Here is a 21,616-nt window from a genome sequence, read left to right as displayed (position 1 = left end):
TTTAAAGCACACAGCATGCTCCAGAGGCTGTACCAGATACCATGTGGGAATATCACTGAGTGACTTGGTTTCTACCTCAGAAGCACCTGTAGCTTAAGGGTTTAAGTCAGAAAACGCTTGGTGTTTGAGGAAGCAGAAGAAAGCTGCACCATGACTGGTGAGCTGTGGGTAGACGGACAAATAAGGTCCTGCTGCATCGATGCCCTATATGTTGTATTAAGATATATATTATTCTAACAAACCAGTGACGGCCATTCTGTTTTATATGGTTTTTGTTTGTTCGTAATAAGGTGTGGCTCACATGTCATTGGTGGTTACCCTCTTGAAGTTATGACATGTTTTTCTTTTTCTTTTTTTGGTATATGAAACCCAGGCTTGATAAACCTATAGGAATAGCAAGTAGAAAAAAGATTTCAAAAGGTGGGGGGTGCAGGAGAAGGGGGATGGGTTAAAAGGGAGATGATGTCTAGAAACCCAGGAAGAAATAGTATGTTTGGAAACTGATCATGGAAATGATGGTACAATTCTGTTTGGCATGACTGAACAGTGCGATGACTTGACATTTGTGTTAACACCCAAGTAATATTAAATATAAAGAGGGAAAAATCACTGATCCATGAATGGGTTTGGGGCACACATGAAATCCTAGCTCCAACTTAAGAGCAATTAGTTCTTACATCATGGCCCTGCTGGATACTCGCCCTCAGGCAGGGAACACAGAGGAAATGAGGTACTGTAGCAAAATGTGGTGAAGGAATTAGATGGTGTGGGTTATTAGATAAAATAGCATCTGGGGTCTTAAAGACGTGTCTCTGAACAAGCAGCCTTCTAAGTGAGAGGTTAACTAAATCCACATGGAAGAAACACACCACCATCATTCAACAAAGGATGGTGAAGCACATCCTGGTTACCCGAAGTCAAAGGAGGGATTAGAATCAGAGTCTCAAGTGTGAGAATCTGGTTTGCAGAAGACGATGGATGACACTGGAGGTCCAAGATCTTTTTGTGGAACTGCATAGGAAATAAGCCTCTGATGAACTCTCTCAATCCACAGTTGAGGGACAGGAGGAAAGTGATTACTGAACAGTGTGCATTAGAAAGTCGAGTATAGAAGATCAAAGGCATAAATCTGACTTGACCGGTTAAAACTTTGTCAGCTGATCCCCACTATGATGCATGCTGGACCTCATCTGGTTCCCGATTTTTTCTGTCTTTGGGTTTATATTGTTTTGCTTGGGTTTTGTTTGTACATATTAGGGGGTATCTCAGAGGAGTTAGGTCATTGGGGGTCATCCATTTGAAGTGGGGTTATATGATTTTTTTTGTTTATTGGTATATGAAACCCAGGCTTGATGAACCTATAGAGATAGCAAGTAGAATAAGGGATTTGGGGGGATGGCTGTACAGTGTTGGTGGCTGGGGCAAGAGGAGAAATGTCAAGGAGATCATATAGAAAAAGAATGTCCAGAAAAACTGATTGTGGTCATAAATGCATAATTCTGCTGGACGTGATTGAACTATGGAATGATATGATATATGGATTAATTACCAATTTGAAAAACTTTTTCCTGATAAAATCCTGAATTATTTTTATCCTTAAAAGAGCATCCTCTATTTTGCTATGACTGGATAGTGAAATTAGAATTTTAGAAAAGAAAAAAAAGTCAAGTGCTAATCACAAGGTCAGTAGTTTGAAACCCCCAGTTGGTCTGCAGGAGAAAGATGAGGCTTTCTGTTCCAGTCATGATTTATGGCTTCAGAAACCCACTAGGGGCAGTTTTATTCCATTTATAGGTTGATCTCGGGGGGGATAGACTTGATAGTAATGAAGTTTTACTTTTTCTTTTCAGTTTATTTACTATTTGCTCTTCTCTTTTGTGAATTGTCTCTTCATTTTCTATGGTATGTCTTGTGTTATCAATTTATAACAGATTTTTTTTCTTTTGCAGCCTATGTTAACATCATCTCTATTATTGACATTTTGAACGGTTTTTCCATATTTATCTTTTGTCCATAGATTTGGGGTATTTTGAGTCACATATTTATATTTTGGTCATTTCTGGTACTTTGGTATATGTATAAATATATCCACATACACACTTACCAGTCTTTTTTTATTCTCTGACAATTGCAGAATTTGCAGTCTTAGGTTAAGAGTTTCACTTTCGAAAAGAAAAAAAAAAGATGTGCGACGGGGGAATAGGGCACTGACTCACCTAAGGGGGGGCGGGGATATTGTTTGTGTCTCCACAGGGAAAGAGGGACCAGATTTAAATCCAGTGCCAGATGAATGCAGCGTGTCAGCAAGGAGTGAGGAGCCAGTGGAGGGGCCTTTGGGCTCTGCCCCCATACCAGCTATGTAGACATCTGCCCCTCTCCCCAGAAGAATTTACTTGATAGGACTGTAGTGAAGCTGCATCTAGGGGAGAGGGGCATGTCTGATCAGAGCACACAGGAGCAAATGAAGGAGGAGGAAGAGAGAGAGTGGAGCACATCCTGGCCCACCAAGCCCTGAGGAAGATATCCCCGCTCTGAAGAGCCAATGCACAGAGTGGACATTATGACTGATCCCACTATAGGACACCCCATCCCTTGATGGCCCAGGGCCCTAAGGGGGACAACACTGCAGAGTCAGTGTCAGAACTGTCCCAGACTGACCCCATGACACCAAGGCAAACCACTAAAAGCATGCGGCAGAGCAACCATGGGACCAGAGCAGGGAGCCCCTGAGGGAGTACAAAGGACAGACTCTGGGGCCAGAGCAGGGTACCCCATCAGACCTGACTGAATGACACACTTAGAGATCAAAATCAGACCTTGTTCTATTTACAGGTTTTTCTTTCTTAAAAATTTTTTTCTTTTAATTAATTTATTCTTCTAAGGGTAATTGGTTTCCTTTTTTGTTGTCATTGCTATGTTCTCATTCATTGCCTATCTTGCTATGGCTTGAGTTTTGGTACATATTATCATCTCTACAGATCTTTCTATATACGATAGATTGGATGAATAGTTTGGAGAGAAAACAGTGGGACCAATGGTTCCAGGGGAACACAGGAGACGAGGAGAAGGGGGTCAGGAGGTGGTGCTGACAAACCCAGGGACAGGGGAGCAACAAGTGATCCAAAATCAGTGGCAAGGAGGGTGTGAGAGGCCTGGTAAGCATTCAGCAAGGGCAATGTAACCGAGAGAAATTACTGAAACCCAAATGAAGGCTGAGCATCATAGTGGGACAAGAGGAAAGTAAAAGGAAATAGAGGAAATAACTAGGCAACAAAAGGTGTTTATAGAGGTCTAAAGACTGGAATATGCATATGTAAATATATTTATATAAAACTGTGGGGAAACAGATCTACATGCATATATTTATAGCTTTAGTATTAAGGGAGCAGATGGACATTGGGACTCCACTCAAGTACTTACTCAATGCATGAACACGTTGTTCTATTAAATTGGCATTCCAGGATGCACACCTTCCCGACACGATTGCTGAAGAAAAATGTGTGCATAAGCAAATGTGGTGAAAAAAGTTGATGGTGGCCGGCTACCAAAAGATATAGTGTCTGGGGTCTTAAAGGCTTGAAGATAAACAAGCAGTCATCTAGCTGAGAAGCATCAACACCCACATGGAAGAAGCACACCAGACTGTCTGACCATGAGGTGTAGAAGGGACTAGTTATCAGACATCAAAGAACTAAAATCATATCAGTGGGTGCCCACCTTCCTGATATGATCACTGAAGACAAACGTGTGCAAAACAAAATGTGATGAAGAAAGCGGGTGGTGCCTGGCTATCAAAAGATATAGCGAATGGGGTCTTAAAGGCTTGAAGATAAACAAGTGGCCATCTAGCTCAGAAGCAACAAAGCCCACAGGGAAGAAGCACACCAGCCCGTGTGACGATGAGCTGTCGAAGGGATCAGGTATCAAGCATCAAAAAACAAAATATCATATCATTGTAAATGTGGGTGAGTGCAGAGTGGAGACTCAAATCCCATCAATAGGCAACTGGACACCTCTTACTGAAGGGTTGTGGGAAGGAGATGAGCCAGTCAGGGTGCAGGGTAGCAATGATGAAACATATAACTTTCCTCTAGTTTTTAAATGCTTCCTCCCCACCCCCCACTATCATGATCCCAATTCTACCTTAAAAATCTGACTAGACCAGAGGATGTACATTGGTACAGATAGGAACTGGAAACACAGGGAATACAGGACAGATGACCCCTTCAGGACCAGTGATGAGAGTGGCGATGCCTGGAAGGTAGAGGGAATGTGGGGTGGGAAGGGGGAACTGACTACAAGAATCTACAGAATTTTGTTGTTGTAGTTAGTTATGTTAATGAAATAAGACTGGTGTAATGTATATCTTAAATCAATCTCTTAAGCAAGTTAGCAAGTGGAGACAGAGGACATAAGATACCAAATCATATGAAGTTATCAAGAAGCCTAAGGACAAAAGAGGCAAAATCCAGATATCAGGCCTCTTGAACTGTGAAAAAATTAATTTCTGCTTCTTAAAGTCCCACATTTGTGTTATGTCTGTTATAGCAGCACTTTCCTTCCACTGGTTGAGTTTTCTGAGTATGTACCATATTACCTTTTTATTTCTCACTGTTTTTAGTAGTTATTTCTTTTACATTATTCCTTTGTTAAAGCCTTTAATGCAGTGCTTTAAGAATTAAAGGGGGGAGGGTAGGGGTAGAGACAGAGAATGTTGATGCTAGGTATCCATCCATGTATAATTCCTGATTTTTATTAAAATCACTTTCTCACCACTTAGTGTTAGTTTGGGTTAAATCATCTTCATTATAATTGAGTAGTTTTTCTTCACTTTTGTTTTCAAACTGACTTGAATTTTATCAAGTACCTTTTTGGTGACTGCTGAGTTGGTTTTCTGATTTTTCTCCCTTTATTTATTTATGCATGGAATTAAATGGTCACATTTCCTGATTTGTGTCCCGCCCCTTGCGTTTTTGGTGCATCTGTTTTAATGGAAACTGACAAATTCCTACGGGAAAATTATGAACTATTAATCACAGTAGCTTAAAGAAATGATCACATGGATTTGAGATATACAGGGGTAAGCAAATTTAAATTGTGGTACTTCCTAGACTCTTTTCATTTAATAAACACCGTGAGTCTTCAAGAGTTGAGTACAAATTATCCATAGAACTTTATTTGACAACCCATTTTTCATGGAGCATCCCATGGGACTAGATTATGGCAGAGCTGGGAAATACTCATATGGAGATAGCATGCTATAATTTGAGGATATTTTCATCACATGAGGCCAATTAAATCATGACCCAGAGGTAGTAAATCAAAGTCCACAATTGTATAATGCCAAACTATTCGTTTTGGGAAAAATAACTTCCAAAACCAACATTTTGCACTAATTAAACTCACTTTTATTTGTGCTGGATTTTTGCCTTGGTAGGCTGAAAGAATCGATGTTTTGTCATTAAATAGATCCAGTTAAGAGCATAGAGTGGTCCAGGGACTGATGTAATCCCCAACCCAGTGTTATACCACGATTATGTCAAACTACAATGAATTGCATTAAACTACAGTTCAAGGAAATCATGTAACTTCCCCTGTACTCACTGTGGTATGTGGTGGCTTCTCTACTATGTGACCATGGACCCACAGCTCAGCTTGCATGCCTACTCACCAATGACATATTCAACCCTGAAGAAATCCCTTTGGGGATCATAGGGACGATTGAAGTCGATCTGGATGTAGAAAGGCTGTCCTCGGCGTACAATCAACTTGTTGTTGTCATATTTGTCCGTGTGGTGGTCCACTTTGTTGGTGTCCCACCGTTCCTTGAACAAGTGAACATTTGTGACATTCAGATAGTCTGTGCACAAAGAAAACAATAAAGGAGGACTGTTACATTGGGTTTGAACAAAAATTTAGAATATAAGGGTATTTTTTTCCTGAAGAAACATGTCAGGAAGATCTACTGAATAAAATTCTATGCAGGAGACAACCAATGTGGAAATCAGTCTCGTTGGTTTTGAAGAGGACTTTTAGACTTTTCTCAAGTATGATGTCATTAAGGACCACAGCAAACTCAATTTAGGAATAGCTGGAGCAGTATTTACAATGCTTTTCTTATAGATCAAGACGTTAGTGGCTCCGTGACAGTATTGTATCCTTTCAAACAGGACACCCAAGTTCAATTTCTGGTCAATGCACCTCATGCACAGTCAACAGTCAGTGGTGCGTTGCATGTAGCTATGATGCTGAACAGATTTCAGTGGAGTTTCCAGACTAAGAGGGTTTAGGAATAAAGGGATGGTGTTAGACTTCTGAAAAATACAGACACAGCAAAGCTAGGACCAGAGTTCAGGCCTCCAGATTCTCAGGCTCATGCTTCCTTACTCTGAGTGCCATGCTTCCTATTGTGATCTGTCTCACTGTAAGATCATCTCGTCAGGAAGCAGCCACTCCATTTTCTTATCTTTCAGAAGAGAAGCATCAAATCAGTGAAAGCCTCAAAGGAATGCTTTTGGTTTTATTATTTTTGAAGACATGAAACTATGTATACAACAATGTCATCATAAAAATAATTCTTAGAAAACTCAAAAAGAAACTTCTTTATCTGTTAAAAATCATGTATCAACACGGTCTTTGGACATTGTCACTAAAATGATTGATAAATGACTTTTGTTTTCTTCTGTTTGTATGCATATGCTTTATAATTTTTTTCACCCAAGAAAACAAAAGACATAAATAATCCTTTTTAAAATTTTCATTTGCTTTTTAAAATTTTTAATAAATTATTTTATTGGGGCCTCTTAAAGCTCTTATCACAATCCATACATCAATTGTATCAAACAAATTTGTACCTACGTTACCATCAACATTTTCAAAATGTTTTCTTTCTACTTGAGCCCTTGATATCAGCTCCTCTTTTTTCCCTCTCTTCCCACCCTCCCACCCTTGTGACCCTTTGATATCTTATAAATTATTATGATTTTCATATCTTATACCACGTTGACCACTAATCCAAAATTCTCCTCTTTATGAAAGAAGGTTCAAACAATTCTAAAACTAGAATTCGTCATTCAAAAGCAAATAAACAGAGAGGACAGATCTGAGGAGAACACACTAACAGATCTATGCTTCCATTTTGTGGATGTGGAAGCTCCAGTTCCCACAAAGTTATCTCATTTTCTAAGTTGTTTGACTCCAAAATTTCCATTGCTTTCCTCTGAATTTTGGAATCAAGGTGTAACTAGTGGTGCAGTGTTTAAGTGTGGGGCTACTGAAAGGTTGGTGATGTTGACCGACTAGCCCCTCTGGAGAAGAACGATGTGGCTGGCTGTTTCTGTAAGGATTACAGCCCTGGAAATACTACTGTAGCAGTAGTCATGCTATCCTGTCTGTCCTGTATGTTCGATGGACTCTATGGCATTGGGGTTTTATAACTTTGCATAAGTTACTTAAACTCAGTTCCTTATTCATAAAATGTGGATACTAATATGTATTTGTTGTCAGGAGAGCACAGTCCCTGGAGAAGAACATCATGTTTGGTAAAGTGGAGGAGCAGTGGATGAGAGAAAGGACCTCGAGGCGATGGATTGACACAGTGACTGCCACACTGGGCTCAAGCACAGGAACAGTGGTGAGAATGGGGAAGGACTGGGTAATGCTTCCTTCTGTTGGGTCACTATGGGTCTTGACAGATGCAATGACAGCTAAAAAACATTATTTGACAGATTAATAGGCACTATTTGAGAACGCAAAGGGAACTCTAATTACTCAGGTACGCTATACTTTAGAAAGCTAGGGTCAAATGAGACTTCTGGTGTGTGTTTGACATTCTAGAGGAATGCCAAGGGAGAGAAGACTGGGTGGGCCTACACTGGCCTGTCATTGCCCCTCCTTATGCTGAAGCCTGACCCTCATCCTTGTAAACAGTATGTATGGAGTCCAGGTGCTGGAGTCTCCATGAGCACCCCAATGATATGCTTTTCGTCCACACAGAAATTAAATGTAGGATACCCTGAATTGCTGGGCTCCATATTTTTCTTGCTCAGAGGCAAAAATATGAAAGTGGGTTTTTAAAGATCCTCTATAGTCTGGTGGCATAGTGGTTACACATTGGGGTGCTAACTGCAACGTTAGTGGTTCGAGCCACCAGCCACTCCTCAGAAGGTGAGGTTTTCTACTCCCATAAAGAGGAAGAGAGGGCAATTTTATACTGTCTTATAGGGGCACTATGATTCAGAATCGACCCAGTGGCAGTGATTTCTACAGTTCTAAAGCCTAAAAGCTCCTGAAACTCTTGATAAATTCAAAGTTCAAGTCCTCCTCACTCTAAATCCAGGTCTCCTAGTTACTTAGGTAAAGGACATTGCCTCTCAGAATCAGAGTTTTCTCATCTTTGAATAGATACTATGAAGACCTTATGTACTTCTTTCTATCAGGTCAAATCAGACAGTAATGCAATGGGTCACACTGTCTGGCACATAGTAGGGACATAGGGCTCCTTGTCCCTCTCGGGATATGTAGACAGATGGAGCTATTTTACATGGCATGGTGCTCTGTGGGTTAGTCTGCCTGCAATATTACAAGCAAATAGAAAACATGAGATGCAGTTTTATTTTTACCTCATCGCAAAACCCCATTGTAGCACATGGTCCCCTGAAGGGCACTTTCTTCCTATTATGCTGTGGGCTGAATATGCTTAATTGTCTATATCTCTCTCTTACAAGCTATCTTTTGTCTCAGTTCTCTGGCCTTATTAAGGTTACCATCCCCTGTGTTAAGCCAGCCTAGAAAAGAACTGAGACTCATAAACCTCACAATTGAAAAACATTTAGTAATCACCTCACCTGGATTTTTTCCCCTAACAGCATGCCTTCTAGTGATGTTTTAAAAAAATATTTCAGAAACCTAAGTTCACAGAAGTGGATCAATCAAGTTTCCAACTATAATAACCAATTGAGGGAATAGAGTGATATTATAATTTTAGTCTCTCAAATATACTTTCTGTACAATCAGGTATACCTCCTATCTATTAGAACAAAAAGTCACATCAGTGGGTACCCACCTTCCCGATATGGTCACTGAAGATAAATGTGTGCATAAGCAAATGTGGTGAACAAAGCTGATGGTGCCCGGCTATCAAAAGATATAGCGTCTGGGGTCTTAAAGGCTTGAAGATAAACAAGCAGCCATCTAGCTCAGAAGCAACAATGTCCACATGGAGGAAGCACACCAGCCTGTGTCACCACGAGCTGTCAAAGGGTTCAGGTATCAGGTACCAAAGAACAAAAAAATCATATCATTGTAAATGAGGGGGAGTATAGAGTGGAGACCCAAAGCCCATCCGTAAACAAATGGACGTCCCCTTACAGAAGGGTCACGGGGAGGAGATGAGTGAGTCAGGGTGCAGTTTTCAATGATGAAACATACAACTTTCCTCTAGTTCCTAAATGCTTCCCTCCCTCCCCCCTACCTTAAAAATCTGGCTAGACCAGAAGATATGCACTGGTACAGATGGGAGGACTGGAAACACAGGGAATCCAGGGTGAATGATCCCTTCAGGACCAGTGGTGAGATTGGCCATACTGGGAGTGTGTGTTGAAAAGGGGGACCCGATTACAAGGATCTATATATAACCTCCTAGCTGGGGCATGGACAACAGAAAAGTGGGTGAAGGGAGACATCGGACAGTACAAGATAAAACAAAATAATAATTTATAAAATATCAAGGGTTCATGAAGGAGTGGGGGGCAGGGAGGGAGGAGAAAAATGAGGAGTTGATGCCAGGGGCTTAAACTTTTGACACTGCTTTCTAAGTGATCTTTTCTTTCTCTATTGCATTCTTACCCTAACAAGTCTGCGGCTTTAGGAGGAAAGGAAGAAACTCACACATGTATTTGAAATCACAGTGATGGTCAAAGTGAAACCAAAAAAATTAAAGCAGTAAAAGAATATTTTCTCTGTATCATTTCTTAAAATGACAGTCCCTCTTAAAATAAATTAATTAAGGAGGTATTTTAAATGGTTTCCTATTTTTAATAAAAACTGGTTTAAGGCATGGAAAATTAAAGGTGACACAGAGAACCATAGAGTTCAAAGATATATTGTCCCAGACTGTGGTCAAATGCATAAAGCATATAGAGGGGTAATATATAGGGCAGTTCATATTTTAGATGAGAGAATGGCATGGCAACCATGTTGATTTTTCTCAAATGTAACCTCCTCATTGGGCAATGCATTTATCAGATACCGGCTTTGGTGCTTGTATTGGGGACCTAGGTTTGAATTCCAGCCAGCATGCCTCATGCCCGGCCAACACCAGTCTATCAGTGGAAGACTGCATTGCTAAGCTGCCGAACCAGTTTTAGTGGAGCTTCCAGACTAAAACAGACTAAGAAGAAAGGGGCAATGATATACTTCTGGAAATCAACCATTGAGAACTCTCTATATTCCAATGGTCCAATCTATAACCATTCATGGAGAATCAAGAAGAATTTTGTTCTTCTATGCATGAGGCTGTCATGAGTCTGGGGTTGATTTAAGTACAGTTGACAATAACAACAACCCTAGATGTGGGGGAAAGAGGTGGACCTCACAGTACTACATATTAAAACATTTTCATCACTGCTCAGGAACTGTCATACCCAGATTAAGCCAAGTATTTGTCTTTTGCTATACCTAGCAATAACTAGGACTCTAGAAATTGGCTGTCATAAAACATGAGCAGACATAGACAAGTGATAGCCCTTCCTTTTATCCATTTTCCTTAGCAGTGCCCCTTTCCATATAGTGGACTCTCTAACCTTCCTTAATCTCGAATATTGAGTTTTTGCTTTGCTTCATTGATTTTATTAGAGATAGTTTAGATGGAAAGAACAGTCCCATCATCCAGGCTCCATTTGGCACAAACAGGAGAAGGATTTGATGCTGTTCGCGGTCTCGGCACACACACTGCCTAGCAAAATGTAGGCGCTCATTGTTAAGCCACCTTTTACCTTTTTTTCTTCTGGTAGACATATTGTCGCTGGAAACTTGGCAGCTTTCAAGAAGTCTACCTGACCCAATTTCACCTAATTCTGAACACATCAGAAAATGGAATCTTAAGTAAAACTTCTCTCCTCATGAACAAGCTGCCTTCCTGTTTTCCTAGCCTTTTCCTAAGATGAAGAAAAAAGATTATTTTTCTCTGAAGAATAAAAAATATTCTTCAGAGAATGATTATACCTGTCACAGATGGAATCTGGAAATAAGTTAAAGGGTTAGGTTTATAGTCTAGGAATTCCCTGTTGGACTGAATTCTTCATGCCATCTTTGGTAATACTATTACTAAACCATCGGCCAAAATATTATGCAGGAAGGAATAACTCTGTTTATTGTGAATAGAATAACAAAGTAAAGAATTTTTCTCACATTTCTTTTAGATGCTCAGAATATTAAAGTATCATCAATTAAAATTATTTTTTCACAGGCACTATTTTTTAACTGTTGCTATTAGGTGGCTTTGCTAGGTAAGCATTGGATGGACAATCACAAGTTTGGTAGTTCAAGCCCATCGCTGCTCTGAGGAAGAAATATAAGATGTGCTCCTGTATGATTTATAACTTCAGAAACTCTTTAAAGGACCACCATGAGTCAAAATTGACTCAATAGCAGTGGGGTAGTGATGATGATGATGATGAATTTATCCTGCCCCTGAAAGTTTTTAAGAAATGCTCAGCTGCTTGAAAGGAAGATAGGATAAAAGGAAAAAGATAATTAGCTACTCTCGGTGGTTCTAATCTTCTGGTCTCCTTCTCCTCCTGCCTGGACTCTCTCCGTAGTCGCCAAAGATATACCACCTTCCCCTTTTCTCAGCTCCATTGGAACTGCCTTTATAAAATATGATTCTGATGATGTGATTTCAAATCCTTCAAAAATATCCAGGTGTTGGTGTAACTAAGGCAAAAGCCACCGGGCCTTTTGCAGTAGGATTCCTGGATAATTTTCCAAGATTTCCTCCTCATCTCACTTCCTGCTCACACCACTCCTACTGCTGCCCAAAAGTGAAAGCTTTCCTTTCCTGTTCCCATGACTTGACATGTACTGTCTCTATGCTGGGAGTGACCTTCGGCGCTCTTACATACCTGGAAAAAGTCTCTTCAGTTTAAGAGTTTGAAACTCAGATGCCCCTTTATCATCCATTCATATAATTATTCATTTCTACTTTGTTATTCCATAATTTTGTACAAAGTTCTGGTCTTGAATTTATTTTACTGAATTGCATTTATCTTTTTTAACAATTGCTTTATTGAACTATAATTCAATATAATCATATAATCCAATAGTTCAATCATATCAAGAAGTACTGTGCAATCACCACCAAACTCCCCTTGGGACCTTTTCTTCTTTCTTGTAACCATTGGTGCTGACTCCCCATTTCCTCTACCCCCCCCCCCAACTCCTTGCCTCTTGACAATCATTAATCCGGCTACTGCCTTCACAAGTCCGCCCATACCAGCTTCCCTGTACAGAAAAACATGTAACAGAAGGACACACACACACACACACACAGCCAAACACAAAAGGACCCAACAACAATGGCCAAAGAACACAGGAAAAGACCTCAATCAAAGAGAAAGCAGTGAATATTAAAACTTCAGAATAAATTCAAAATAGGTCCAAAGGGAGATCTAAGGAATAGGTGTCACATTCCAGCCTCAGTAATGCTGCTAAAATCCACATTACGGATGCTCTTTGTCTGGAACGCTTCACATTCCTAGTCTATGGATATTAGGCACTCACACAGAGACTCGGTCCACTTGGGGACCCTGCAAATAGATTTTGAAAGGTCTCCACTAGCATCCGCCCACAACGTGTTTGTTAGTTGATGCTATGGTGAGCACTCGATTGTTGCTGCAATTAAGAAAATAACATTCCTGGTATTTCAAATGAACAGGCTTCAGCAGAGCTTCCAGAATAAGAGTAGGTTTTCCACTTCTGTGGAATTAGCCATTGAAAACCTTGTGACCAAAATTGAAACATTTTCAGATACAGAAAACCTCATGAAAAGAAGCAGAGCATTGTCAGAGACAATACCAGAAGATGAGCCTCTTGGATCAGAATGCATTGAAAATATGACAGAGGTAGAGGTGCCTGTACATTGTAGGGTTTGCCACAATGATGCGGACTGAAGTCTGTGGGAGTACAGCTTTAGAGGCCTTCACTTGCTGATAGGGCACAACTCACTGAGAAAAAACAACTGCACACATCAACTAATAATCAAATCTAGGAATGTACAAAGTATGAAATTTTGTAAGCTGTTAAAAATGAAATTTAATGCATAAAAATCAACATTCTAGGCATCAGTGAGCTTAAGTGGACTGGTATTGCCCATTTTGAATGAGAAAATTGTATGGTTTACTATGATGGGAACGACATAATCAAGAGGAATGTTGTTGGATTCATTGTCATAAAGGAGATTTCAATATCTATCTTGACATATTACATTCTCTGTGATAGGGTTATAGCTATCCGAATTCAATGAAATTCAATCAATACCACCACTATTGAAATGTATACAACATATGCCAGAGCCAGTGATGAAAGAATTCTACAAATGTCTTCAAACAGAAATTGATTAAACATGTAATAGAAATGCACTGATAATTATTGGTGATTGAATACAAACATAGGACACAAACAGGAAGAAACAGTAGTTGAAAAACAGTCTCAGTAATAGAAAGGAAGCTGTAAATCACAAAATAGAATTTTGAAAGACCAAAAACTTCTTCATTGCAAATACCTTTATTCAACAACACAAATGGCAACTACAAACGTGGACTTCACCAGGTCGAAACACACAAATGAAATTGACTCCATGTGTGGAGAGACAATGGAGAAACACATTATCAGCAGCTAAAGCCAGACCAGGGGCTAACTGTGCAAACGACCATTAACTGTTCACTTGTAAGTTCAAGTTGAAGCTCAAGAAATCTAAACCAAGTCCACACGAACCAAAGTACAACCTTCCATCTATCCCACCTTAATTTGAAGAACATCTCAAGAACAGATTTGCTGCATTAAACACTAATGACAGAAGACTGATGAGTGGTGGTAGGACCTCAAGAACATCTTCATGAAGAAATTTTAAAAATAATTAAAAAGGAAAGAAACCAAAAATCATTCTGAATATCAGAAGAGACTCTGAAACATGCCCTTCATCCTATGATAAGGCAGAAGAAATGATAACGTCTAAGAGCTGAAGCAAAATTTTCAAAGGTCAGCTTGAGAAGACAAAGAAATATTTTAATTAAATGTGCAAAGACATAGAATGAGAGAATCAAAAGAGAAGAAAACACTTAGAGTATCTTAAACTGAAAGAATGAAAGAAAAAAATCAAGCCTTGAGTTGCAATATCAAAAGATTCCATAGGGAATATATTGAGTGGTTCAGGAAGCTTCAAAGGAGATGGAAGGAATACACAGAATCACTGCACCAACATTCAACCATTTCAAGAGGTATCATATGGTCAAGGGCCAATGGTACTGAAGGAATGAATTTGAGATGCCAGGAATTGATGGAAAACCAATTGAAATGTTTCAACGAATTGACAAAGCACTGGGCGCACTCACTTCTCTATATTGGGAAATTTGGAAGACAGCTACTTGGCAATCTGACTCGAAGAAAGCCGTATTTGTACTCATTCTGAAGAAATATCATTGATATCACATGCAAGTAAAATTTTGCGGCAAATCTTGCAATAATGGTTGCAATAGCAGGTTGACAAGGGAGCTGCCAGAGATTCTGAATAGGACATGGAACAAGGGATATCATTTCTGAACTCCAATGACTTTTGACTGAAATCAGAGAATACCAAAAACATGTTGATTTGTGCTTCATTGACTGTGCTAAGGTATTCGACTGTGTGGACCACAACAAACTATGGATAGCCTTGCGAAGAACAAGAATCCCAGAACATTACATAGTGCTCATGCAGAACCTGTACATGAATGAAGCCACAATTGTGGGATCAGAACAAGAGGATACTACATCTTTTACAGTCAGGAAATATGAGCATCAGGGTTGCTTTCTCTCGCCAGATTTATTCAATCTGTTTGCTGAATTATATGAAGATTATGGTGTCAGTATTAGAAGAAGACTTATTAACAACCTGTGATAAACATATGACACAACTTTGACTGCTCAAAGTAAGGAAGACCTGAAGCATTTTTTGATGAATTTCAAGGATTGCAGCCTTCTGCATGGATTACAATTCGATGTATAGGGTAAAAAAAATCCTCACTTCATGATAAACAGAAAAGATTAAAGTCAAAATTTTCATCTTCCTTGGATTCACAATCAATCCTCCTGGAAGCAGCCATCAAGAGATCAAACGATGCATTGTAGCAGGTAAATCTGCTGTGCCAGACTTGTTTAAAGTGTGGAAAAGCAAGGATGGTACTTTGAGGACTAAGATATGCCTGACTGGAGCCATGGTATTTTCAATATCCTCATATACATGTGAAAATTGGAAATTAAATAAGGAATCCCGACAAAGAATATGCGCATCCGCGTTATGGTGCTGGCAAAGAAGATTCGAAGGCACCATGAAGTGCCACAAGAACAAGCAAATCTGTCTTGGAAGAAGTACAGTCAGAATGCTTCATCTTTGGACATGTTGACAAGGAGAGACGAGTCCCTAGAGAAGGGTATGTTTAGCTAAGTATGAAAAAGCAGAAGACCAATGACAAGATGGAGTGACACAGTGGGGGCATAGACGGGTTCAAATATGCAAACAATTTGGAGGATGACACTATATTCTGCTGTATATGGGGCTGCTATGAGAGGGAACTGGGTCAATAGCACCAAACAGCACCTCTCACCCATAACAGTCCTCAAACCAGCGGCTTAGTATTAGGGAGTGGTGCCCTTCCTTCCTCTGGGTTTGACAAATTATTTACTGTCCTTGTATCATACAGTCTGATTTGTTTCTTCAGTGTCAACTTAGCTAACTCCTCACTTAAATTCCAGTTTTTAGACAAGCTTTTAAGACCCAGGACTCCAGTTTTCCTGAGAGCCCAGAACCATCAGATACAAGTTTACAATTTATGCATTGGGATCTAACAAGACGTCCTACATACTCATTGGGGTAAAAATGAGGAGCTGATGACAGGGGCTTAGGAGGAAAGCAAATGTTTTGAGAATGATTAGGGCAATGAAAGTACAAATGTGCTTTACATAATCGATGTGTGGATGGATGTGATAAGAGTTGTATGAGCCCCTAATAAAATGATTTTTAAAATAATGTGAAAAAAGTCCTATACACGTATAATTTCCTTTGCTCAACAGTGTTTTACCATCGACTAAACATAATGTTACTCTAAATAGAATTAACCTAGGCCCCATGGGGATGATTTATGACATATTATAATAAAAGTGACAATTATGTCTTTAAAAGTAAACAAGGGACAGATAGAATCCATAGTTACATGAATGAGTTTTGACCTCTCACTTGATTGTAGCCCTAATATAAGAGCAATTATTTCTTGTCACAAGGCCATTCTGGTATTCGTTGTCATGAGGAGATCACTGAAGATATGGCTGCCACAACAAAGAGTGATGAAGAAAGCAGATAGTGCATTTACCTCTTTTTGTCCGTTTTGCCTACTAGACTGAAATCTGCTTGAGGTCAGGGCCAGTGCTGCTCATCTTTGTATCCCTAGAAATTGTCTGACACAGTTCTTAACAGGTAGAGAGCCATCGATAAATGTATTTCCATGAGTTGAATGAAAGGAAGAACTGGCATTGAACAATATTATTTCCTAACATACATTGAATGTATTTCTTAACCCCTCAATTATCTTGGCTGCAGGGGATTTGCTGTGCATAAAGGGCAGACTGATGAGTAACTGGTTACTTAGTTTACTTAGTTCTGGCAGGAGTCCTGGTGATGCTGTCAGGAAGGTGAGGCGCTGCTAACTGCAAGACTGGTGCTTCAACCTGTGGCTGGTCCTTGATAGAAAGATGAAGCTATCTCTTCCCAGAAAGATGAGCAGTCTTGGAAACTTTATCTCGGGGTCAGAACCAGTTTGGTGGCATTGGCTTATGTGGGAGTTATGACGTGGACCGGTAGGACAACTGAATTTCCAGAAATCCCCGAGACACCAGTAATGTGAAAACGACATTTCACCAGAATTTGATTTTCTTAAAAATATAGACGTGTTTGTTTTCAAATCTGAATTATTTTCATTGTACTTGTCAAGCAAGTATGGCAGTCACTGTCTCAAATGATCACACACCCAGTGCTGATGACACTAAGTCAAACCACTCTCAAAAGTTAAGGGCATCCTCTGGAACATGAGAAGTCCAGTTCAGTGTAAACTTTGAGACTCTGAAAGCTGCAGAGTAATTTGCAGACACCCACGCTGAACATGCGGAACTGTCTATTAGCCATCATCTGAGAGATTCTCACAGTATGTGTCTCTGCAGTGTGTTTCAGTTCAAATAGGCACATGGAGGATTTCTAAAACCCCACAGGGTGTCAACCACCACCATATCTAGGGTTTCCACATCACCTCAAAAACTTTGATTTTTCTGACTGATTGTGGTGCTATATGGGTGGAATCTTATAGGAGTCTATACATTTTGAATTATTTACTAAGACAATTGCTAATCATTTATTCAGCAAACTCATTAATTTAAGAGTATTATACACACTCAGCTTAAAATTATATACATGTCCATTGACAAAAAAACAAATCCAAAACCAAACTCACTATCATCTAGACAATTTCTACTCATCAGGACCCGGTAGGACAGAGTGGGGCTGTCCCATATTGTTTCCAAGGTCATACACCTTTTTTTAAGGTCGTACATTTTTATAGGAGCAAATTGTCTCATCTTTCTCCTGTAGCATTTCCATTGCTGACTTTTCAGTTAGCAGTACAGTGCTTTAACCACTGTACCACCAGGTATCCTGTATATGCAGATATTACTGACAGATAATATTCAAAATGAAACCCTGTATTCTTCCTCTTTGCTTGCTGTTACTTCTCTACTTTTTAGGCCAATTTCACAAGAGGAACTTGGTAAAGAGAAAAGACATCCATGAGAAGAAATAGAAGAATTAAAGTTTGACTTAGGGCTGGGTGCTCTTTGGGGACCACATCATCCTCAAGTCAACAGTCAGATGAGAAGTCCTCTTAGATGCCTCTAGTGACCACTTTTTGAATGGCAAGAAGGTGTCACTAAAAATGAGCATCGTTGCCTTCCTGTGGCAGTGGCACTTCAGTGGTAGAATTCTTCAGATGTGAGACCAGAGTGAAATTCTAGGCAATACACCTCAGGTTCAGCCACCGCCCATCTGTCATCGAAGGTGCTCATGGTGCTATGGCATTAAGCATGTTACTTCAGAGCTTCCAGATTAAGATGAGCTGGGCAGAGAGGCCTGGGGATCTACTTCTGAAAATCATCCACAAACATTTATGAAGCAATGATCTAGTCTCCAACAGAGAGACCATGGGATGGCATAGGACAGGCAGTATTTGTTTTGCTGTGCATGGAGTTATCATGAGTCTTGGTGGCAACGAATAGCATCAAGAACATATTTCCTACTATAGAGATGACTTGGGGACTTTGATCAATTTAGACTGGATATTTTCATATCTAAATGCTTTTAGAATCATGTAACCAAAAGCTGGAAAGTAAAGGAATCAAGAGACCTCCTTGATGAAGCGATCTATGAACGAGCTTTTTGTTCCCCTGGGATAGTCATTGGAGATCGAATGCTATACTCTCTTGTGACAAAGACCCAACCCTGACAGCAGTTAGCACTTAGCTCATCTGTGTGAATGCATGTTTATAAAATATGAATGCTGTAATTAATAATAAACTCAGAATGACTCTAAGGCTGTTGAATCATTCAATTCTCCAGGGTTGACTGTGTTCCTTCATTCTACAAATAACACTCACATTCCCATTGAACACTCACACTTTCTGTGCTGGGGTCTCTAATGAATACCCCAGGATGTCATCTGTGGCCGTCAAACTAATAATAACTGATCTTTTAATTTTTTTTCAAACAAATGCTGTTAAACCACCCCCTGGCTCTAAAAATAAGCAAACAAAACCAGCAGTCCCGTATAGTTTTAAATAGATTTCCGTGCCCATGTTCTCTGGCAGCTCTGAGGTCTTCCTGGCAATATTTTTGTGAAGATTTCAAATTTTCAAGGATACAGGTTGCACATATTTCCTTTAGAATGCTATCTTCATTTGAGTGGCTTCCTGGTCTAGTTAGATTATGGTGATCTGCACATTCTGAGTCACTGAGCACTGATTGGCCATTAGAGACACAGTACCATCCCGGTGATGCTCATGACAACCTGTGAAATAGATGCTGTATCAATTTGGCTTATAGGGAAACTGAAGCTTGTGGCCCTTAGATGACTTGTACCGGGTACCTAAAGCAAGTGGCAAATGTGAGAAAGACTCTCTGGCTTTTGACTCCAGGACTAGGGTTTCTCTGTTCCACTGCATGCCATTTTATGGAGAGTCCCAGCTGTCCTCACTGGCCCTGAGCAGTGTGATTGAGTCTATTTTTTAAAAAATCTATTCTGCCTTCTCAATTTTTCTAGCTCCCACTTGCCAGAGAGATTTTGCTAATCAAATGGCTATCCAAAGGTGATCTGCTTTGTAATTTGATATCTGCGTGCTTCTCAACTAATTTAAAAAACAAAACAACAAAAATTCCAAGAATAAGCAGTAAAGAAAAAAATCTTCAACTGTTTGCACTGAGCCTCAGTTACAAGTCCCTTTGAACTCAGTTTTAGAGAATATAGTGCTTTGATGGGAGACAGTATTCAGAATTACAAATCCTTCTTGATCCTTTATAGGATACACTTGTCTGGGGATTCTTTTGTGATCCGTGACCCATCTCCCTTCACCCAAAAAACCAGAGTTAGATGGCTTCTAATTAAGTTGACTAGATAGCTCTGTGTCTTCACACTTTGATATCAAATTATCTAGACCTAACAGCATCACAATTAAATTGGCTACAATGTATGGGCAGGTCTTTGACTTGCTGGGTCTGTTAGTAATCCACAGAGTCCTCCCCACCCCCACCCACTCCCGCCCACCCCTTATTTAACCCTTGTTTCCTAGAGAGCTACATCAACTTAGGACTTTCCACCAGGAGCTCTTTCTGATGCAAGGAATTGCTCACAGAGCTCCAGGATGACCATGACCAGTTTGCTCAACTCCAGCAACGGGATGTTTTCTTTTTGCTAGACACAGCACAGAGTTCCTGCAGGGGCAACTGGGACCCACCTAGTTGTCGGTATTCAATTAGCTAGGTTACGCTCCAGAAGGCAAGTCTGAATGTCCCCGCAGAGGCTCAAGAGACCAGTGTCTGTATCATCAAACCATCACTGGCACCTGTGCTCTGGCACCGTTGATGGGCTGAGCACATGAGTTCATGTCCCACAGGCAGAGGCAGTGGCCAGTAAGAGAACCAGGTTGCCTCATCTGCTCACCATGGAGCTTGGAGAGAAATAGTAGCTTCCATCTCCAGTACTACCCAGAGTCTGACTCTTCTCACCAATTCTGAAATGCACAACAATAGATGGGGGGAAAGGAGGATAAAGGAAGGAGTCTCGAGCCAGGTAATCCAGACAACTACAATATCTTAGACGTGTAGACACCCCCAGCTCGAGAAAAAAATCTTCAAAACATAGAATAGTATGTCTGAAAGACGCCTCACAACTCATCTAATACACTTGTGTTGTAGAGGAAATCACTGAGAAGGAGAAAAATATATTTCCCTAAGGTGACACATCTACTCAATGGCAAACCTAGAATGTGAATCCAGGTCTCTGATGCTTTTGATATTCCAAAGAAGGTTTTGGAGGCCTTCCTTTAATACAGGAATTCCTGGGTGGTGCAAATGGTTAGCACAATCCAATGCTAACCAAAAATTTGATCGATTTTGTCTATCTAAGGCACCTTGGAACACACACTACTTCCCCAAAGTCAGCCATTGAAAACCAGAAGGAGCATCGTTCTACTCTGATGAACACGGGGTCTCTGTAAGTCAGGGGCAATTTGGTGGCAATTGGTTTGACCTTCTGTAACACCAGAAATGGAAGGAGTGCAATTCACAAAAGCTCAATGGAGGCAAAGGATGTTCACCCCAGGACCAGGGCTCAGATATGTGCCTGGACTAGTTGCTACCACATACCTTGCAGGCTGACACCTCGGGGCACCAGACCGTGCAGCTCCACAGTGGGGAGGTCATCTTCTAAAGCATTGGAGTTGTTGAGTGGGACCGATCTCCTGCCTCCGAAGCTGGGGGTGGATGTTTCCGACATTCTCAGCTTCACAAGCAACTTGAGGGGTGGGGGTGGGAGGAATATGGAAAAGAACATGTGGAATGAATTTCATTTGGGACAAGGATTCAAAAATAGGGAACTAGACATATCTGTTTATAATAGAGCTTGAACCACATATCCCAAGTTTCACATAAATGAAAACCTCATGACAATGGAGGTCAGTCTCTTGTGTCTACTGGTGGATAAAGATCTTAGAAATAGTTGACATTGGTCCAACCAGATGTAAAGCAGAAGAAAGGGGGTTTATTTGAAGA

At 40.2% G+C, this 21,616-nt stretch overlaps 1 protein-coding gene across 1 annotated transcript in view; it reads right to left on the bottom strand.

Moving 5' to 3' along the window:
- Positions 1-21,341, bottom strand: part of F13A1 (coagulation factor XIII A chain) — a 295,105-nt gene extending 273,764 nt beyond the window's left edge. The window contains exons 1-2 of the mRNA XM_075554127.1: positions 21,212-21,341; positions 5,672-5,860 (exon numbers count right to left, since the gene is read on the bottom strand). Coding sequence (XP_075410242.1) covers positions 5,672-5,860; positions 21,212-21,341 — 319 coding nt within the window. The remainder of the gene's footprint in view (positions 1-5,671; positions 5,861-21,211) is intronic.
- Between the last annotated feature and the right edge of the window lie 275 nt (positions 21,342-21,616).

The sequence above is a fragment of the Tenrec ecaudatus genome, chromosome 7 (genome assembly GCF_050624435.1).
Source record: "Tenrec ecaudatus isolate mTenEca1 chromosome 7, mTenEca1.hap1, whole genome shotgun sequence".
Lineage (NCBI taxonomy): Eukaryota > Metazoa > Chordata > Mammalia > Afrosoricida > Tenrecidae > Tenrec > Tenrec ecaudatus.
The sequence above is the reverse complement of the archived record's forward strand: the minus strand, read 5'-3'. Positions and strand labels throughout refer to the sequence as shown.